This window comes from Capricornis sumatraensis, chromosome 13 (genome assembly GCF_032405125.1).
Source record: "Capricornis sumatraensis isolate serow.1 chromosome 13, serow.2, whole genome shotgun sequence".
NCBI classification, from domain to species: Eukaryota; Metazoa; Chordata; class Mammalia; order Artiodactyla; family Bovidae; genus Capricornis; species Capricornis sumatraensis.
Genome location: NC_091081.1, coordinates 40,123,527 through 40,143,203, shown reverse-complemented (window position 1 = coordinate 40,143,203; position 19,677 = coordinate 40,123,527). Strand labels below are relative to the sequence as shown.

The 19,677-nt window shown below is 39.8% G+C and overlaps 1 protein-coding gene across 2 annotated transcripts in view; it reads right to left on the bottom strand.

Annotated features, from left to right (window-relative positions):
* Positions 1-6,504, bottom strand: part of MMS22L (MMS22 like, DNA repair protein) — a 120,762-nt gene extending 114,258 nt beyond the window's left edge. For both annotated transcript variants that reach the window (XM_068985390.1, XM_068985389.1), the window contains exons 1-3: positions 6,341-6,504; positions 5,184-5,309; positions 1,644-1,693 (exon numbers count right to left, since the gene is read on the bottom strand). In XM_068985390.1, the coding sequence (XP_068841491.1) occupies positions 1,644-1,693; positions 5,184-5,309; positions 6,341-6,504 (340 nt within the window). The remainder of the gene's footprint in view (positions 1-1,643; positions 1,694-5,183; positions 5,310-6,340) is intronic.
* Between the last annotated feature and the right edge of the window lie 13,173 nt (positions 6,505-19,677).

Sequence of the window (19,677 nt, the reverse complement as noted above, 5' to 3'; positions counted from 1 at the left end):
CTTGTAGAGGCTCCCCGGGGGTTTAAAAGTAAAATTGTGCCTTTTTGGCACTGCTTACAAAGACACCTATAATTGCCTCCCTTCCAAAAATTAATTCCTAACATAGTCCAACCTACATAATCAGCACTTAACTCCCTGTTCTCCCAGCTTTTATGTTTTTACACATTTCAAATGTCTTTGTCACAAAGTTGTTTCATACCTGAACTCAGCCTATCCCCAACACTTCTCCACAAGCTTTTGCCTGGCCAAGTCCTCCTCATCCTTGAAGCCCCAGACCTGGTATCATTCAGTGATGCACACATAAACAGATAAACCCCTCGGTTCCTGTAGCAACTTGCACGTGTCTTTATTATTACACTTTTCCATGTACTGTGCCAATTCTGCTTGTTGATCTGTTTTACTCAACTGCAAACTTCAGTAGCATAATTTTCCTCTCTGATGCATCAGCTCCTTGCACATGAAGGAGGGACTTGGGTGACAACAGAACAGGAATATTCAATATTTACTGAGGACCAACTGAGAAAGTAGAACAGCCCTGGCAGAAGACAACAATTAAGGACATGGAGTTTCCTAATGAAATTAAACAGCCATACATTATCAAAAATAACCACACAAAGTCACTCCATGATTTTGGTGAAACAAGAAAAAACAAACCGCCTCAGTAATCATGTTTGACACACACAGAAACAGGGCAGTACACAACCACGCGAAAACAAAGTCCAAGAACAGAATATCCCCTTCTTCCAGCTAAGATGACTATTGCTTCATCACTAACTAGAACCTACCACTGCCTCCTTCTTTTTGTTCCACCTTCTAAAGAAAAATTTAAAATTACCAAGTTGCTCCAGCTTTTTAACAGCATCAAATCCAGAATAAAGCCTCAAACTTGACCCAAAATTAGTCTGTGCAAGCACATACCCTACACAAGCCCCCCCTAATTCCGCTTGCTGAGAGGCCCCAACTGTTCCTCATGATGCGTTTCTCTCCCTTGCCTCCTAAGCTAATAAAACACTTTTTTGACCAAAGGTGTGTTTCGCATGATCTGTGGTTGCTGGGCATAACAACAGATCCTAGGCTAACCACCTAACATGCATTATGCCATTTAGTCCTCATGAGAACTCTGTGAGGTGGGAACTATTACCTGGTGTGAGGCCTGAAATTAGCCAGGGTTGGAATCCAGGCTGACCACACAGTCATGATTCTGAAGTCTATACTGAACTGAAACTATTCAAAGGAGAGGCAGCTAGCCTGTACTGAAACACACTGCCCTTCAATTCCCTTCACTACCTTAAAATTACACCAATTACCCCACAATAAAAACAAAAACGGAAAGCAGGAAAGGAAAACAAGAACGTAGGCATGAGGTCTGGCACTTTACATTTCCATCACACTCCCCACCCCCAAAGCAAGTTACTATCTCACTTCAGAGATGTTTGGCCTTAAAACAATCTTACTTGCAGATTTGGAAAAATACCATAAATTTCATATAGGAGCAAAATTTAGGTGTCATGCTTTTTCTGAACACTAAATATAACTGTCTCCTGAACTTCTAAACTAACACTTCCTTCACGTTATGATGATATCCAGTGACACATCATAGAGAGAGCCATTTCTTTTTGTCTTTAAACACACTTAAAACTTACCAAAATCACAGCTGGCCTGTAATAAGGTTTCCAAGTTGTATAGCTGTTGCCTAATTTAAAAAATGTAGGGGTAAGAATTAGTTTTTGAATAGTTTAAAGTATGTAACAATTAGTTACAGATAGTGTTTCCAAATCTTTTACACAGCTTCAGTGCCTCTCATCCCTGAATAATGTTTGATGCTTCATGAATGTTTACTAGCATCACCTTCAGGTAGTAAACACTTTGAGAGAAGATAAAACATGCCTATCTATGTCTGTCCTCCCAAAAACATCTAAGAGATACACTTATCTCAAAAATTAAATATCATAGATTTCAACATCAAGAAGATACTGTTTATATCTCTAAGAAGTTTAACATAGTTACATTAAACATCCTAGGTTAACAGTTACATAGGAAATGTTAAACTGTGTCATATAATTACACAATAGGAGTTCTGAAAAGGAATAGAATATGTAATGTAGACTAATCAGGGAAAATTTTAATTTATGACGTTCCACCTGAATTTCTCACAATAATCTTCTCTTGCAATTCTCTTCCTAGTTGCCTTTTTTAACTCCCTAAAGACGGAGCCATATTTATAACCTATGTCTTGGATAAGACTAAACTCATTCTTTAATGTTTAAGATTATACACAATCACTCAAACTGTTTTCCCAACAAAACATGTAACATGGCACAGGTCCCATGGGATCAGGGTAAGAGGAGAAATCACTCAACCCTTCTATTTTCATTTAAATGTATCATGTATACATTTTTTTAATTATGTAAGTTTCAAGTATACAGCACTGTAATTCCACATCTATGAATACTACCACATGAGCACCATCACAAGTCTAATTACTCTCCATCACCATACAGTTCACTCAATTCACCTTTTTCACCCACATCCTCAACTCCTTCCCCTCTAGTAACCACTAACTGGTTTTCTGCATCAATGAGTTTGTTTTATTGTTTGTTCATTTGCTTTATTTAGATTCCATGTGAAGTCACAGTATTTGTCACTCTCTGGCTTATTTCACTATGTATAATACCCTCGAGGTCCATCCATGTTGCTGCAAATGGCAGGATTCCATTTGTTATTAAATCTGAATGATATTCCAATGTGTATATATATGTATGTATATATAATTTTAAAAATGTATATATATATAAATGTATACATACATACATTTAAAATTTCTTCATCCATTTATCCATTGAAAGATGCATAGGTTGTTTCTATATCTTCATATCCTGACGACTAAAAATAATGCTACAATGAATACAGGAGATGAATATATTGTTTCAAATTAGTGTTTCTATGTCCTTTGGATAAATACCCAGAAGTGGAATAGCCAGGTCATAGGGTAGCTCTATCTTAATTTTTTAAAACCTCCATACTGTTTTCCATAGTGGCTGCAGCGATTTACATTCTCACCAACAGGGCACAACCGTTCCCTTTTCTCCTTATCTTCTTCATTTTGTTATTTCTTTTCTTTTTGATAACAGTCAGATGTGAGGTGACATCATTTCCTTAAGTCATGCTGAACATCCTTTCATGTGCCTGTTGGCTGTCTCCAATTATTCTTTAGAAAAATATCTATTCAGATTCTCTGCTCATTTTTTTCAGATTTCTTGTTGTTGTTGAGCTAAATGAATATTAACCCCTTATATAAACCAAATATATGACTCGCAAAGAGTCGGACACAACTGAGCGACTGAACTGATTGATGACTTGCAAATACCTTCTCCCCTCCAGTAGGTTGCCTTTTCACTTTGATGATTGTTTGCTGTGCGTAGTTTTTTAGCTTGATGTAGTCACATTTATTTATTTTTTGCTTGTTCCCCTTGCCTTTGGAGTCAGAGCCAGAAAAACATTGCTAAGACTAATGTCAATGAGATCACTGCCTTTATTTTCTTCCAGATATTTTATTGTTTCAGGTCTTATATTCAAGCTTTTAATCCAGTTGGAGTTAATTTTTGTGTATAAGATGGTAGCCTGGTTTCAGTCTTTTATCTGTGATTGTCTAATTTTCCCAACACCATTTATTGAAGAGACTGCCCTTTCTTTATTGTATGTTCTTTGCTCCTTTGCCATAAATTAACTGTCTCTATTTAGGTGATGATTTATTTCTGTTATCTCAATTCTATTCCATTCATCTATATGTCTGTTTTTATGCCAATAACATGATGTTTGTTTACTATACCTTGGTAATATAGTTTGAAATCAGAAAGTGTGATGACTCCAGCTTTGTTCTTCTTTCTCAGGATTGTTTTGGCTATTTGGGATCGTTTGTGCTTTCAGGTAAACTTTAGAATTACCATTCTTAATATACATTCTTAATGTATTTTGAGACTATTTGCCTTTGATAAGTAACTTCAAATCTCAAATAGGAATTATGGACTGGGTTTTAAGTAATAATGAATCATTTCAATTTAATTAATTGTGATAATGAGTAATGTTTATTTTTTTTTAAGTTCATATTTTTAAGAGATAAATATTGAAGTATTTAAGGGTAAGATGGTATGATACCTGGAATCTGCTTTTAAAATATTTAAGCCAAAGGTAGAGGGAAAGGGACAGAAGAAAATGTGATAAAACCATGATGTTTATCATAACTGAGGGAAGGTATGTGAGGGTTCACTATGCTATTCTCTCTATATTTGAGTATGTTTAAAATTTTCATTAACATTTTTTAATGCTGTCCAGATTCATTAATCATATTTCTATCACACACTCTGGAAAGTGTGAGTTCATTCTCTAAAGATTACTGAAAAATTATGTCTATTAAGCAGCCCTAATGCTAGGAAAGACTGAGTACAGGAGAAGGGGGGTGACAAAGGATGAAGTGGTTGAATAGGATCATTGACTCAATGGACATGAGTCTGAGCAAAGTACAGGACATAGAGAAGGACAGGGAGGCCTGGTGTGCTGCAATCCACAGAGTCACAAACCGTCAGACAGGACTGAGCGACTGAACAACAAAAAGCAACAAAAGTATTTTATTTTTCTTCCAAAGTTATGGTATACTTCAAAGCCTTAAATATTAGTTTTCAATAAATGATGTCAAATATGTGTGGGTGTTCAGTCATGTCCAACTCTTTGTGACCCTATGTACTGTGGCCCACCAGGCTCCTCTGTCCATGGGATTTCCCAGCCAAGGATACTGGAGTGGGTTGTCATTTCCTCCTCCAGGGGTTCTTCCAGACCCAAGGATTGAACCCATGTCTCCTGCGTTTCCTACACTGCAGGCAGATTCTTTACTACTGAGCCACTGCCGAAGCCCAGTGTCAAATACAACAGAATAAAAATTCTGCAAAACCACTAAAAGAATAAACCTATTAAAACCATTACTCCATCAAGCATTACTGCTTAAGTGTTGTTGCTGATAAGATAACCAGGTGAGCAGCAATCAAACTCCTACAGGTGTTTTTGTAATGTTAGTATTAGAAACCACCCAGAAATGTAACTTAAAACTGAATAGCAAAAAAACAAAAAACAAAAACAAATTGAACAGCATATTCACTCAATGGCAGTTTTTAAAAAAAGACAAAACATACCTGAATAGATGAAAGAGAACTCTAGATGAATTCACTAATGCTGTTTCAGTAACCCACTCAATGCCAAATAGTTCCACTGTATCCTCTTCAAAATTAGTTGGTAAAGGATCAAGATTCAAAATTACTCTGAAATAAAAATTCTGATTCAATTGCATAAAATGTATGCTATATCTCACACTATAGCAGGAGTTTCTGGCATTATATGAACCCATATTAACAAAGACATGTCAGCAATAATGTTAAAAGTCAGGTAACGCCTTGGTACCTTGTATCTCACTAATACTACAAATGAACTATATTAAGAATTCAACCCTATATTATGATTTTTAAAAAACAAAAGTTTAACTAAACAGCACTATAACTTGAGGGGGAAAGGTGGAACATACTTTCCATAGGGAACATACTTTCACCTGTGTTCAACAGTGGTCTTCAGTTGTAGAATTTCACCCTTTGAGGGGACATTTAATTTTTAAAACAGTTAAAGTTATTCTGAGCCATGTCTAAAGAAGGGCATAATCAAGTTGAATAACATCTTTTAAGGTCTGAAAGAAGGTACAATTGTAAAAATCAACAAAAATGTTTTCTGTTCTGAATAAAACTGCCTCAGCAGGTATTTCCAAAACATTTCAATAACAGCAGTTTTACTGAAATATGAATATCCAACTGTTCAAACAAGAGATTGGAAGGATATTTCTGTGAATTTACACAATCTGGAGCATTTACTCAAAAGTTAAAAAAAAGAAAGCTTAAAAAAAAAAGACCTATAAGACTTCTGTACGTGTGAATATACAGAATTAGAAGACTCGGGGGCAACAAAAAAAATATGCCACTTCAAAAAGCCCAGATAGTTTATAATTCACTTTAAGTAAAAGGTAAATCTAGTGTCCAGCTCCCTACTCCAAAGCTGAGGCAGCGGTAAGAGAACAGCAGGTAGCGAGGAAATTATCCTTCCAAAATCTTTCAGGTATGTGTATGCTCTAACAAGAAACCAACAGAACTATTAACGTGCATCCGTATGGTAATTCGAGCCGATTTGCAAAAACAGTGCCTGATGAACATTAAAGTTTAATTGACTTAAGTCTTAATTAAATAACATACCTAAACAGACTCCTAAACTCTGAACAGGGAAAAACTGTTTCCGATTTTTTTTAACCTACCGCTTAAGAGCTCCGCTGGAAAGGTAGGACTCTCCAGAAAAATGTCTTCCTCCTCCTCTGGTGTCAAAATCACAAGAAAAGCAAGGGGGGTTGCACCATTCTGTCTTCAGTTCCAGTTCCAAGCTGTCGGTCAGAAACGTGGACGCAGGGGGACAGTTATCCATTGTCTACCATTTCCTGAAATTTTTGGAGTTCATTAATGACTATCAGTAAGGGCTCCAAAGAAGTTGTGATGTGATTCCTGGAGGTGGGGAGGGCCGAGAGATTTGGGGTGACCTCAGAAAGTTCCCCAAACGCCTCCCATCCTAGCACACAGGAAAAAAAAACGAGAAGCGAAATAAATCCTCAATAAATATATACCGCCCCCAACCCGCCCCTGCCCACCGACGCCCCTAGATCAAGGCTGTCAGAATTTAGACTGCGCCCCGGACTGGCTGTGGCAGAAACTTAAAAATCCCCTCTACGTCAGACCCTGCAGCCCAGTACAGGATGAAGTGGGAGAGAAAAAAAGTTGGCAGGACAGATTCAGCCTCAAGCCCAGAGCTCGACTAGACCTGCGCCCTCCGCTAAGTTACTACACCGCACCTGGCCAGTTTCCCCGCAGTGTCGGAACTGCAAGCTCCCCGGCCGGACTCCAGGCGTGGATCCAGAGGGCCCAGAGCAAATCCCCGCTCTCCCCGCCTGGGCAAGTCCCGCCAGGTCCGCACAAGGCAGCGATCAGCGCGGGCCGACCACAGGGCGAGGGGATCCGGTGTCCTGCACACCCCGGCGCCCTTGGTTTGGTGCAAGTCGTACCTACTCACTCTGAGTCCCCGAGATCCAACCCGACGGTCCCGGCCAGAGCCAGCGAGTCCTTGGGGGTCTAGATCACAAACAGACGAAATTCCCGCCAAGACGTCCGCGTCCCAGGAGGGCGGGGCTACGGAGAAACCCGCCCCCGGAGGTGCGCTCGCGAGATCTCTGAGGGACCCATCGGCACTCCTCAAGTTCTCGCGAGAATTTTCCAGTCCAGGACTCCGTAAGGCTATTTGCATTTTTACTTTCTTGTTTTTTTTCCCTCCATTTGGTAGTTTTAATTGGTACTTTGGGCCGGAAGGCGGAACCTCACTTAAGAAGGAAACGGGCTGAGGTGAACGAGGTTTAGGGACCGCGGGGTTTGTAGTCTGGCCGAACTTAAGGAAAGAGCTCCACTGGAGCCAATCGCAAGCGGGTGTCTCAGGGCCGCTCCTGAGCCTCTAGTTCCTGAGCTAGTCCCAGCAGCTGCTTTGTCGAGGTCGTAGATGCCTTTTGTTCATGGATTATGGACAAGGCAAGTGCAAAAATGAGGTTACTCCAGTGGGTGGAAATACTGAGGTCACATGGAACTTGATTTCGGTATAAAAACTGTTGCGCGCCTCCCCCACCCCACCCCCACCTTTAACAACATTATCTGGACAGGTTTATTAAGACACTTAACCTTGAACACTTTTGTAAAGACTTTTCAGTCTAAATCAGAGATAACACCGTTCAGCCGTCTTCAGTTTCAAGAAAACATGGGAATTTCTTATTTAAATATCCTGCTGTAATTTTTGTATTCTCCATTGCCCTTTCGTCCAAATATAGTTTGTCCTGGGTGTAATAGCGAAATAGACCCCTTTTTCCTTTTTCAAGTGTCTGTTGTTGAGTAGTCAATTTGCTTAAACAAGTGAGTGGAGTGTAAAGAATTAATAAATTCTCTGAAATAATTTAAGCTACTACTTTCATAGGTGGTGTATCAGTATGAACCCGCAGCAGGGAACAGATGGCATGCTCAAGAGACCTAGTTGTAAGGTGCTTAATGAAAGAGCACGTTACAAAGAGGTGGGTGATATTACCAGGAAACAAAAAGTGATGGTGAAGCTCCCAGAACTGATCAGAGACATGATTACTTTTAGACTTAAGAGGTAAGGGAAAAGAGAGTGCCAGATCCAAGGAGACTTAACTGCTGTTGGAGATGCCACCCACCTCATAGGCACCTTTGCTACGTTAATGAAGGAGTATAGCCAATGTCAACCTGAACCCAATAGGAAGGAGCTAAAGGATTAGGTACAGGCAGACCTCATTTTTGTTGTGGTTTGTTTTCTTGTGCCTCCCAGATAACTGTTTTTACAAAGTGAAGGTTTGTGGCAACCCTGCATTTAACAAGTCTATTAGTAGTACCATTTTACCAATAGCATTTGCTCACTTCATGTCTTGTGTCACATTTTGGTGACTGTCACAATATTTCAAACTTTTTAATTAGTAGATTTATTATGGTGATCTGTGAGGGTTGATGATACTATTATAATTCCTTTGGCATGCCCCAAACCAGGCCCATGTAAGACAGCAAACAATCAATTGTTGCAGTGACAACATAAGATTTAGACTAGTACATAAACTTAGCTGAAAAAAGCATCAACAGGGTTGAGAAGATTGACTTCCGTTTTGAAAGGCATTCTACTGTGAATAAAATGCTATCAAACATCATTCTGTGCTACAGAGAAATCATTCATGAGTCATCAACATGCCAAACTTCATTTTTGTCTTATTTTAAGAAATTGCCACAGCTACCCCAACCTTCAGAAACCACTACCCTGATCAGTCAGCACCCATCAACACTGAAGGGAGACTCCATCAACAAAAAGATTATCACTTGCTGAAGGCCCAAATGATGGTTAGCACTTTTTTAGTAATACAGTATCTTTTAAATAAGTTATAGACCTTATTTTTTAAAGACATTATGCTATTGCACATTTGATAGACTACAGTATAGTGTAAACACAACTTTTATATGCACTGGGAAACCAATTTGTGTGACTCACTTTATTGTGGTGGTCTAGAACCAAAACCCACAATATTGCCAAGGTACACCTATACTGAAATCTCTTTCCCTCCCCAATGTAATAGCCAAGCAGCATCCCTCATCATTGGTGGCCAGACCCAACTTAAAAACAGAGGGCAAGGATGTAACTTATAAAGTTCAGGCTCATGGAGTAGAGTCCAGGCTGAAGAAAAATAGAGTGAATCTGACAGAAATGGAGTTAATTTCATCAAGATGATAAAATATTCAGTGTATATATATCAAATAACAGAGCTTCAATATATATAAAGAGAAAAATACTATCATTTATAGAAGAATTAGGATTCCCTGGTGGCTCAACCTGTAAAGAATCTGTGTGCCATACAGGAGACCTAACTTCAATCCCTGGGTCGGGAAGATCCCCTGGAGAAGGGAATGGCAACCCACTCCAGTATTCTTGCCTGGAGAATTCCATAGACAAAGGAGTCTGGTGAGCTACAGTCCATGAAGTTGTAAAGAGTTGGACATGACTGGGCGACTGACCAACAACATAAGACACTGAAGGCTTCCCTGGTGGCTCACTGGGTAAAGAATCCTACTGCTAATGCAGGCAACACAGGTTCGATCCCTGGGTCGGGAAAATATGGAGGAGGGCATGGCAACCCACTCCAGTATTCATGCCTGGAGAATCCCGTGAACAGAGGCGCCTGGCAGGCTATGGTCCACAGGGTCCCAAAAAGTTGGACATGATTGAAGCACTGTGGCATCCATGCACTTTTCTGCAAGGTCTGTGTACATGTTCTCTCATCCTCCAATGTGCTTCCTTCCCCTTCATAGTACTACTGCACATCCTTCAGATCTCTTCTCATATATCTAACCCTCAGAGAAGTCTTCCATGATCTCTGTAAATTATACCAACTCCCTCTATTATAGGTATCCATGGAGCTCACTTTGGAAGGACTCACCACAGGTGCAACTTTATAGTAAAATATGTAATTGGTAATATTTATATCCTACACTACTTACCTGGTAGCTCAGGTGATAAAGAATCTGCCTGCATTGTGGGAGACCCAGATTCGATCCCTGGGTCAGGAAGATCCCGTGTAGAAGAAAATGGCAGCCCACTCCAGTATTCTTGCCTGGGAAATCCCGTGGACAGAGGAGCCTGGTAGGCTACAGACCATGGGGTCACAAAGACTTGGACACAACCAAGTGACTAAAACACATACTACAATGTAAGCTTCAAGAGAAGCGGAACCATGTCTGCTTTTACGGCTCAGAGGTTAAAGTGTCTGCCTGGAATGTGGGAGACCTGGGTTCGATCCCTGGGTTGGGAAGATCCCCTGGAGAAGGAAATGGCAACCTACTCCAGTACTCTTGCCTGGAAAATCCCATGGGCAAAAGAGCCTGGTAGGCTACAGTCCATGGGGTCGCAAAGAGTCGGACATGACTGAGCTACTTTACTTACTTACTTACTTACTTATACCTTCAAAAATGCTTCTTGAGGATGTTCAATAAGTCAATATTAAAGAGTGAATGGATATTAAAAGACTGAATGGATATTAAGTGAGTGACGATATTGTTGAATTGGGTTTTAGGTATGGTAGAAAGACTCAAGATGATTCTATAGGTAGGTCTGATTTCAAAGCCTGTCTCATTTTCCATTTGTACCTCATAAGCTTGTTGTGGCAATTACATTAAAAATGTAGGTAAAGCTTCCGACATAGTACAATATGAGCAGTCTGGCCTCCTTTCATGTCCACCTGCCACCTTAGGGCTGGTATAAGTCAGAAGGTCCCTGGTGGCTCAGAAGATTAAGAATCTGCCTGCAACGTAGGAGACTGGGGTTGGGAAGATCCCCTGGAGAAGGGAATGGCTTCCCACTCTAGTATTCTTGCCTGGAGAATTCCATGGACTTGGGGTCCATGGGGTTTTAAAAAGTCAGACATGACTGAGCGACTAACACTATACTACTAGTATTGAAGTATGTGGTAATCAGAAGATTGAAAACCCTGTGTAAAGACATACAAACACACTAGAAAAACATTACACGAGTCAAGAAAAACACATTTCTAGGCCAAGTTGGCCTGGATGCCAGTTTGCAATCCCTGAATTCTAGTCTATATCAGAGTATCATTGTGAGAATGAAGATGGATTGGAAAACACTTATTTTACACTGTTCTGTGCCCTTTACTTGGGACTTCTCAGGTGGCTCAGTGGTAATCTACCTGCTAATACAGGAACCACAGGAGATGCGGGTTCAATCCCTAGGTCAGGAAAATCCCCTGGAGGTGGAAAAGGCAACCCACTCTGGTATTCTTGCTAGGATAACCCCCTGGAGAGAGAAACCTGGCAGGCTACAGTCCATGGGGTCACAAACAGTTGGACACGACTATGCATGCACGCATGCATGCCCTTTACTTCCTGCTTCTTAACATATGTATTAACATATTGTTCTATTTAGAGTTAGAAAGTGGATAGGACACCTTAATTTATAATCACTCTAGGAGAACAGGAAATGAAAGAGGAGTGATTCTCCAAAGCAAAAGCAGAATATTGTTACCAAAGAAGGAAGGTGAAATACTGTACAGGCAAAGCAACATACGCCCAACACTCCTTTCCTCTTCTCTTACCTGGTGGGATTATCTTCTTATATGACACTTCTTGTATATCACTTCTGTGCTGTCACATCTTACCATAACATCTCCCTGTCCAGGAAAAATAAATTATTCTTTTTACATTTGTGTAAGTACTATGTACTATATTATTACCTTTACTGTGCTACACTAAAAGAGCCATGATGTATCTGCCTGTCTCAGAGACAGCTTCCTCCAGAGAAAAATTTCCACCCCACAGTGTACTGCTTCCTGCTCTGCCTCTTTTCTTCAGTTACCCAGTTACTCTTTTCCTGATGCCTACCCAAGGTACATATCCTTAGTCCTGTTTCTAGCTAAGACTTTGGTAATTTTTTTGCCTGGCCCAGGATATCGTCTTATGGTCTGCCTTACAAAGTCCTCAACTCTGGCCTTCTGGTACTCTGCTTCTCTGTTCAAAGACTACATCAAAGGTTCTATTCATTCCTAAACATCCCTGAGTTAGATTTTCAGGTCATACAAGTAGAATACATAACTTTTATACATAACATATATATGCAGGATAATAAACTTCATATATACAGAGTAATTGTGCCATATCTGTCTCCTCACTAGGCAATAAACTTGAGATTTGTCCATTATTATGCCCTCAGCATTTGGGATAGTACCTTAGTAGGCCCTTTGAAAGACTTTTGAATAAATGAATGAAATGTTACCTTTTGTCTTTAACTATCAATATTTGTATTTGGCGGAGGGTCTTTTTGAAAGTTGTTATAATTATATTTTCTTAGTTTTGCAGTTTCAGCTGAGATATCACCCTGAGAAAATTAACTATAACCCAATATTCTATCTGAGGTAATAGATCATTATTGCAAAGTAGGTAGCCAAAATTTGGTTTTATCATCATTAACTGATCATCTACCTGTATATATATATAAAGGAATTCACTAGGGGCTAGACTTTTAAGAGAGAGGATTTCTTTAAAGACTGAGCATAGAAGTGTTTCCCTTCTCTTTCTTCAGGTCAAGGGAGGAGAACTTCAGGAACCACTTAAATGGGCTGAAGTGTATTTTTTGGGGGCACACAGGTCCCTGTCTCTGTGCTGACAGAGCAGAAGATTGGCTGGTGTGACTCATGGTGGCAGAGTCAGGAGACAGTGCTGTGGAGGGAATGAGCTGTAATGCCTCTGGGGTAAATGCATAGTATGTGGCTCCTGAAGGAGGGAGCAAGACCTGAGGTATCTCGGGAGGAAGTTTGTGAAGAAGACTGCCTGAAGGGCTCGGGTGACACCAACAGAAAGAGGCTAGATTCTTTACCCATATAGGTTATTACAGAATATTGAATAGAGTTCCCTGTGCTATACAGTAGGTCTTTGTTGATTATCTGTGTTACATATAGTAGTGTGTATATGGATATATGTATATGTATAATTGAATCACTTTGCTATACACCTGAAATGAACACAACACTATAAATCTTCTATACTCCAATATAAAATTTAAAAAAAATTAAAAAGAGGCTGGAGGGGCATGGGCAGTCAGGCTTTGGGGGGCAGTCATTCACACTTGTCAAGGGGAGGTACAAATCTCTTGGTTATTTAAAATCTGTCAGTGGCCTCCGGTTGTTCTTAGAGTGAAACCTAACTCCTAACATTTGTGATCTGACCCCTTCCTATGTCTACCCTCCACCTCTTTAACAAATCATCAGCCATGCTGGCCTTCTACCAGTTCCTCTTATACACTATATTCTTTCCTGTGTCAAAATGTTGTGCCTTATGCCAGAATTGATTTTTTTTTCCTCTTGCTTTTTCTAGGCTTGGTTCCTGTTTGTCCTTGAGATCTTAGCTAAAATCTCTCTCCCTTATTGAGGTTTCTGTTGAAGTCTCAATTTAACATAAAATTCTGTAATACTTTGAGTTGGGCAAAGCTGCAAATGGCATAAAACTCAAATTAACTGTATCTTCCTAGTAGCCCAGCTGGTAAAGAATGTACCTTTAATGCAGGAGACCCCAGGTTGATTCCTGTATCAGGAAGATCCCCTGGAAAAGGGATAGGCTACCCACTTCAGTAACCATGGGCTTCCCTAGTGGCTCAGACAGTAAAGAATCTACCTGGTATGTGGGAGACCTAGGTTCAGTCCCTGGGTTGGGAAGATCCCCTGGAGTAGGGCATGGCAATGCACTCCAATATTCTTACCTAGAGAATCCCCATGGACAGAGGAGCCTGGCAGGCTACAGTCTACAGGGTCACAAAGAGTCGGACACAACTGAGCATCCAAGCACGGCACAATAAACAAAAGCATCTTCTTTGCCCATGAATGTCATGAAATCAGTCTAGACCTGGTGCTTTTGTATGGTTTTAGGATTCCAGGATTCTTATATCTTGTGTCTACACAATGTGTGGGCTTCAATTTTAAGTTCATTTCATGGTCCATAAGGGCTGCTCCTGTTGTAGCCAGCACATGTACTTTCCATCTGGCAAAAAGGAGAAAAAGGGGAAAGGGCATGTATCCTTTTAAGCTCAGTTCTAAAAGTTGCTCATACTAAATTCACTTACACATACTACATCATTGAGCTTATTTTGGAAACAATAATACTCACCCCTAGATGTACCTAGGCATTTCGTCCAGTTTCTGACCCAGTTCAGTACTTCCTTATTCTTCATTTAGCTCTGTCAGGTCGAGCTGAAAGTTAAACAAGCTGGGAAATAACAATCTTTATCCTGTCAGACTAAAATTAGGGAACAGATGAGATCCAACCAGTCCATTCTGAAGGAGATCAGCCCTGGGATTTCTTTGGAAAGAATGATGATAAAGCTTAAACTACAGTACTTTGGCCACCTCATGCGAAGAGTTGACTCGTTGGAAAAGACTCTGATGCTGGGAAGGATTGGGGGCAGGAGGAGAAGGGGACGACAGAGGATGAGATGGCTGGATGGCATCACTGACTAGATGGACGTGAGTCTGAGTGAACTCCGGAAGTTGGTGATGGACAGGGAGGGCTGGTGTGCTGCGATTCATGGGGTCGCAAAGAGTCGGACATGACTGAGCAACTGAACTGAACTGAACTAAATATGATGGACAACTAGAAGTTGCCCTCACAAACACCCATCAGTTTTATTATCTTACAACACTAAGTTACAGAGGCTAAAACTATTCTCCTTCATAGAAACTTTTTTTGATCACTCAATCTAAAGTAAATTTTTATATTTTGGGTAACAGAAAATTCATCTTGAAAATGATCTCCCAGGAAAAAGGTTTTATTATCTTTCACATTAAAGTCATACAGTCGTTCTAGGGTTTGCATGGTGCTCTGTGGTGTTCGGAAAGGGAATGAGTTAAAATTCATGTAATTCAATTATATTAGTCAGCAAACTATAATTCATGGGTCAAGTTTCGCTTGCCACCTGTTCTTAGAAGAAAAGTGTTGTTGGAACTCAGATTCACACATTAGTTGATATATTGTTTGTGATTACTTTCTCACTACAGCTGTTAAGTTAAGGGTTGCAACTAAGAGTATACAGTCCACAAAGGCTAAACTATTTAATGTCTGGCTTTTTATATAACAGAATTGCCACCACCTGAATTACATTAATAAATTTGTTGAATAACATCTATGTAGAGTGGCAGTGGCCACAGGACTGGAAAAGGTCAGTTTTCATTCCAATCTGAAAAAAAGGCAATGCCAAAGAATTCTCAAACTACTGCACAATCGCACTTATCTCACACGCTAGTAAAGTGAAGCTTAAAATTCTCCAAGCCAGGCTTCAGCAATATGTGAACAGTGAACTTCCAGATATTCAAGCCGGATTTAGAAAAGGCAGAGGAACCAGATATCAAATTGCCAACATCCTCTGGCTCATTGAAAAAGCAAGAGTTCCAGAAAAATGTCTATTTCTGCTTTATCGACTATGCCAAAGCCTTTGCCATCCACTGTGTGGATCACAATAAACTGTGGAAAATTCTGAAAGAGATGGGAATACCAGACCACCTGACCTGCCTCTTGAGAAACCTGTGTGCAGGTCAGGAAGCAACAGTTAGAACTGGACATGGAGCAACAGACTGGTTCCAAATAGGAAAAGGAGTATGTCAAGGCTGTATATTGTCACCCTGCTTATTTAACTTCCATGCAGAGTACATCATGAGAAACGCTGGACTGGAAGAAACACAAGCTGAACTCAAGATTGCCAGGAGAAATATCAATAACCTCAGGTATGCAGATGATACCACCCTATGGCAGAAAGTGAAGAGGAGTTAAAAAGCCTCTTGATGAAAGTGAAAGTGGAGAGTGAAACAGTTGGCTTAAAGCTCAAAATGTTGAGAAAACCAAGATCATGGCATCTGGTCCCATCACTTCATGGGAAATAGATGGAGAAACAGTGGAAACAGTGTCAGACTTTATTTTTCTGGGCTCTAAAATCACTGCAGATGGTGATTGCAGCCATGAAATTAAAAGCCACTTATTCCTTGGAAGAAAAGTTATGACCAAGCTAGATAGCATATTGAAAAGCAGAGACATTACTTTGTCAACAAAGGTGCGTCTAGTCAACGCTATGGTTTTCCTGTGGTCATGTATGGATGTGAGAGTTGGACTGTGAAGAAAGCTGAGTGCCGAAGAATTGATGATTTTGAACTGTGGAGTTGGAGAAAACAGTTGAGAGTCCCTTGGACTGCAAAGATATCAAACCAGTCCATCCTAAAGGAGACCAGTCCTGGGTGTTCATTGGAAGGACTGATGTTGAAGCTGAAACTCCAATACTTTGGCTACCTCATGGGAAGAACTGACTCATTTGAAAAGACCCTGATGTTGGGGAAGATTGAGGGCAGGAGAAGAAGGGGACGACAGAGGATGAGATGGTTGGATGGCATCACCGACTCAATGGAAATGGGTTTGAGTGGACTCTGGGAGTTGGTGACGGACAGGGAGGACTGGCGTGCTGCAGTTCATGGGGTCGCAAAGAGACCTGACTGAGTGACTGAACTGAACTGAACTGAAGAGTCATAAATTTCCTTGGAGCTTTAAGATTATCCCTCTGAAACCAGCAGTTATAAGTAATTGTGTTCCTACAACTCACTTTCCCCCTGCTTAGTATCATCTTTAATTTTCAGTTTTCTATGGGAGGTGTGTTAGTTGAAGACCTTTTTAATTTTTCACTTGGAATTATTTTCTGGTTAATCCTTGTGATGCCACCAGGGTTGGAACAATCTTAGAAGTCACTTTATGGGACTTGGTGTACCACCAAGATTCCCCTTCCAGCTGCTGAAATGCTCTTGTCAGCCCTTGCTTGTCAGCCATTTTCAGAATTGCCTTCAGTAAGGAGAGCTTGCTTGCCCAAATTGCGGAATCTGGAATCCAATAACAATGGCATGAAGGTGTAAGTGCTTGGCCCTTCTCCCTACCCTAAATTGGGATAACTCTGAAGGGTGATCTCAACTTCAGAGCTCCCATCAGTTAGCTGAGGCCTCACTGAGATTACTTTGCAGTCATTATCTCCCTCTGTCTATTCCTACTTTCCTTCCCTTTTCTTGTACAGATGGTTGTTTCCAAGAGTATTCCTTAATAAACTTCTTTCCTCTTAAGCTCTGCCTCAGAGTCTTCCCACCAACAAAAAGCACCTAATCTAATTTCCTGTTTCTAGGAAGCCTAATTTTATAGATTTCACAAGGCATAGGTTTGGGAAGGGGAAGAACCGGAGCTTTTGGGCTCCAAAGGTCAGTTCCCTTTCTACAGCAATATGATGAGTTAATTTTAAGGGAGCTCTCATTGCAATCTAATATCTTGGGCTTCTGTAAGAAGCAAAGACTGAAGTACTGTAGCCCCCTCTTGAAATTTTGAAATTCTAATGTCAACCGTCTTTGTCAATTCACCTCCACTGGAATTTGTTCACCATGTTATAGGATAAGCTAAAGTGGAGATCGTTGTTTGAAGGACACTTCATAGATCAGCATCCCTAAGTTTAAATCCTACAGTCTGTATTTTCTAGTTGTATGATCTTGGACAAATTTCTTAAGCTCTGAGTGTCAGGTTTATTACCTAAGAATTGGAGGATAATACTTATTAGAGGTATGGGGTACCCTCTTCTATTCCGTTACTTTAGTTTATCCAACATGTAACACCCACCCTGTTTCATTTCATTCTTTTTCAAAAGGAATTACAAACATTCTAAGACATTTCTATTACTATGGTAGTTAAAAAATCATGAGAAGTCATGATTCCTGTCCTCAAGAAACCTCTAATTCTATTACACAGACAAAAATTAAAATATAAAATGATTAGAGAAATATATGTTAGAAACCATGTTCAAATGGCATAGAATGGGCAATATGTTAGGAAAATGAAGGCCAAGATAGATTTAGTGAAAGTCACTTAGTTGGGTCTGACTCTTTGTGACCCCATGGACTATACAGTCCATGGAATGCTCCAGGCCAGAATACTGGAATGGGTAGCCTTTCACTTCTCCAGGGGATCTTCCCAACCCAGGGATTGAACCCAGGTCTTCCATATTGCAGGTGGCTTCTTGACCAGCTGAGCCACAAGAGAAGCCTAAGAATAGTGGAGTGGGTAGCCTATTCCTTCTCCAGTGGATCTTCCCAACCCAGGAATCAAACCGGGGTCTCCTGCATTGCAGACAGATTCCTCACCAACTGAGCTCTCAGGGAAACCTTGATAGATAGTTAAAGATAGATTTAACATATCCAAAACTTTCATGATATCGGCTTAAAATTGTTCTCCAAAGAATGGTTAAAGAAAGGTGACATCGTTTTTCAAATTGAAAGAATGGAAGGAACTTTTCCTTTCCATTCTCTCCAGTTGAAAGTATTAATGTAAGAAAAGTCATAACTGAAACAGTAAAAAATTTTAACTTAAACTTTCACCTAGTAAAATTAACTCTTTGTTGTCCAATTCTATGAGTTTTGAAAAATTCATACTGTTGTGTACTCACCATCAAAACTATATTACTCCTCCTGAAATTTCTCATGCAAACACTGGAGTCAGACCTGCTCTCCTCCTTCCTCAACTCCTGACAATCACTAATCAATTCTCTGTCCCTGTGTTTTTACTGATCCAGAATATTATATAAATTATGTTTTTTGGTATCTGGCATTTTAATATGGCTTCTTTTACTTGGCAAATGTATTTTGGGATCATCCATGTTGTATGTATCAATATTTTGTTTCTTGGCAACCCGCTCCAACATTCGTGCCTGGAGAATCCCTTGGACAGTGGAGCCTGGCAGACTGCAGCATAGGGTCACAAAGAACCAGACATAAGAGACTTGGCATGCATGCCACTTTCTGAATATTATCAATATAGCTGCTATGGACATTTGTATACAAGTTTTTAATGTAGATGTATGCTTTAATTTCTCCTGAGTAAATATGGAGTAAAAATAGAATTTCGGGTCTTAAGGTAAATTTATGTATATTTTAAGAAATTGAAAAACAGTTTTCCAAAATGGCTGCAGTGTTTTATATTTTCATCATCAATATATAGAGGTTCCTTTTTCTCAGTATCCTTGTCAATACTTGTTACTGTCATCTGTATGACTTGGGGTAATTTTTCATGACACTATTGTCCATTCATATATGTTCTTTGGTGAAATGTTTTATCATGTACATAATTTGTAATTCTGTTTTCCCAATGTGTGGCTTAACTCTATTGTTTTTCTTTTTTAAATTTTATTACTTTCTGCTTTTACCTTGAGTGTTTATTTATTTCTCTTTGTTCTGGTTGTGATTTACTGTTTACTTCTAGTTTTTCAAAATGGAAGCTTAATTATTGATTTCAGACTTGCTTCTTTTCTAATAAAAGCACTTAGTGCTATTAATTTCTCTCTAAGATATGTGGTATTTTCATTTTCTCTTAGTTAAAAATGTTTTCCAGTATCTCTTGAGACTTTCTTTCTGACCTGTTGATTATTTAATACTGTGTTGAATAATTTTGAAAC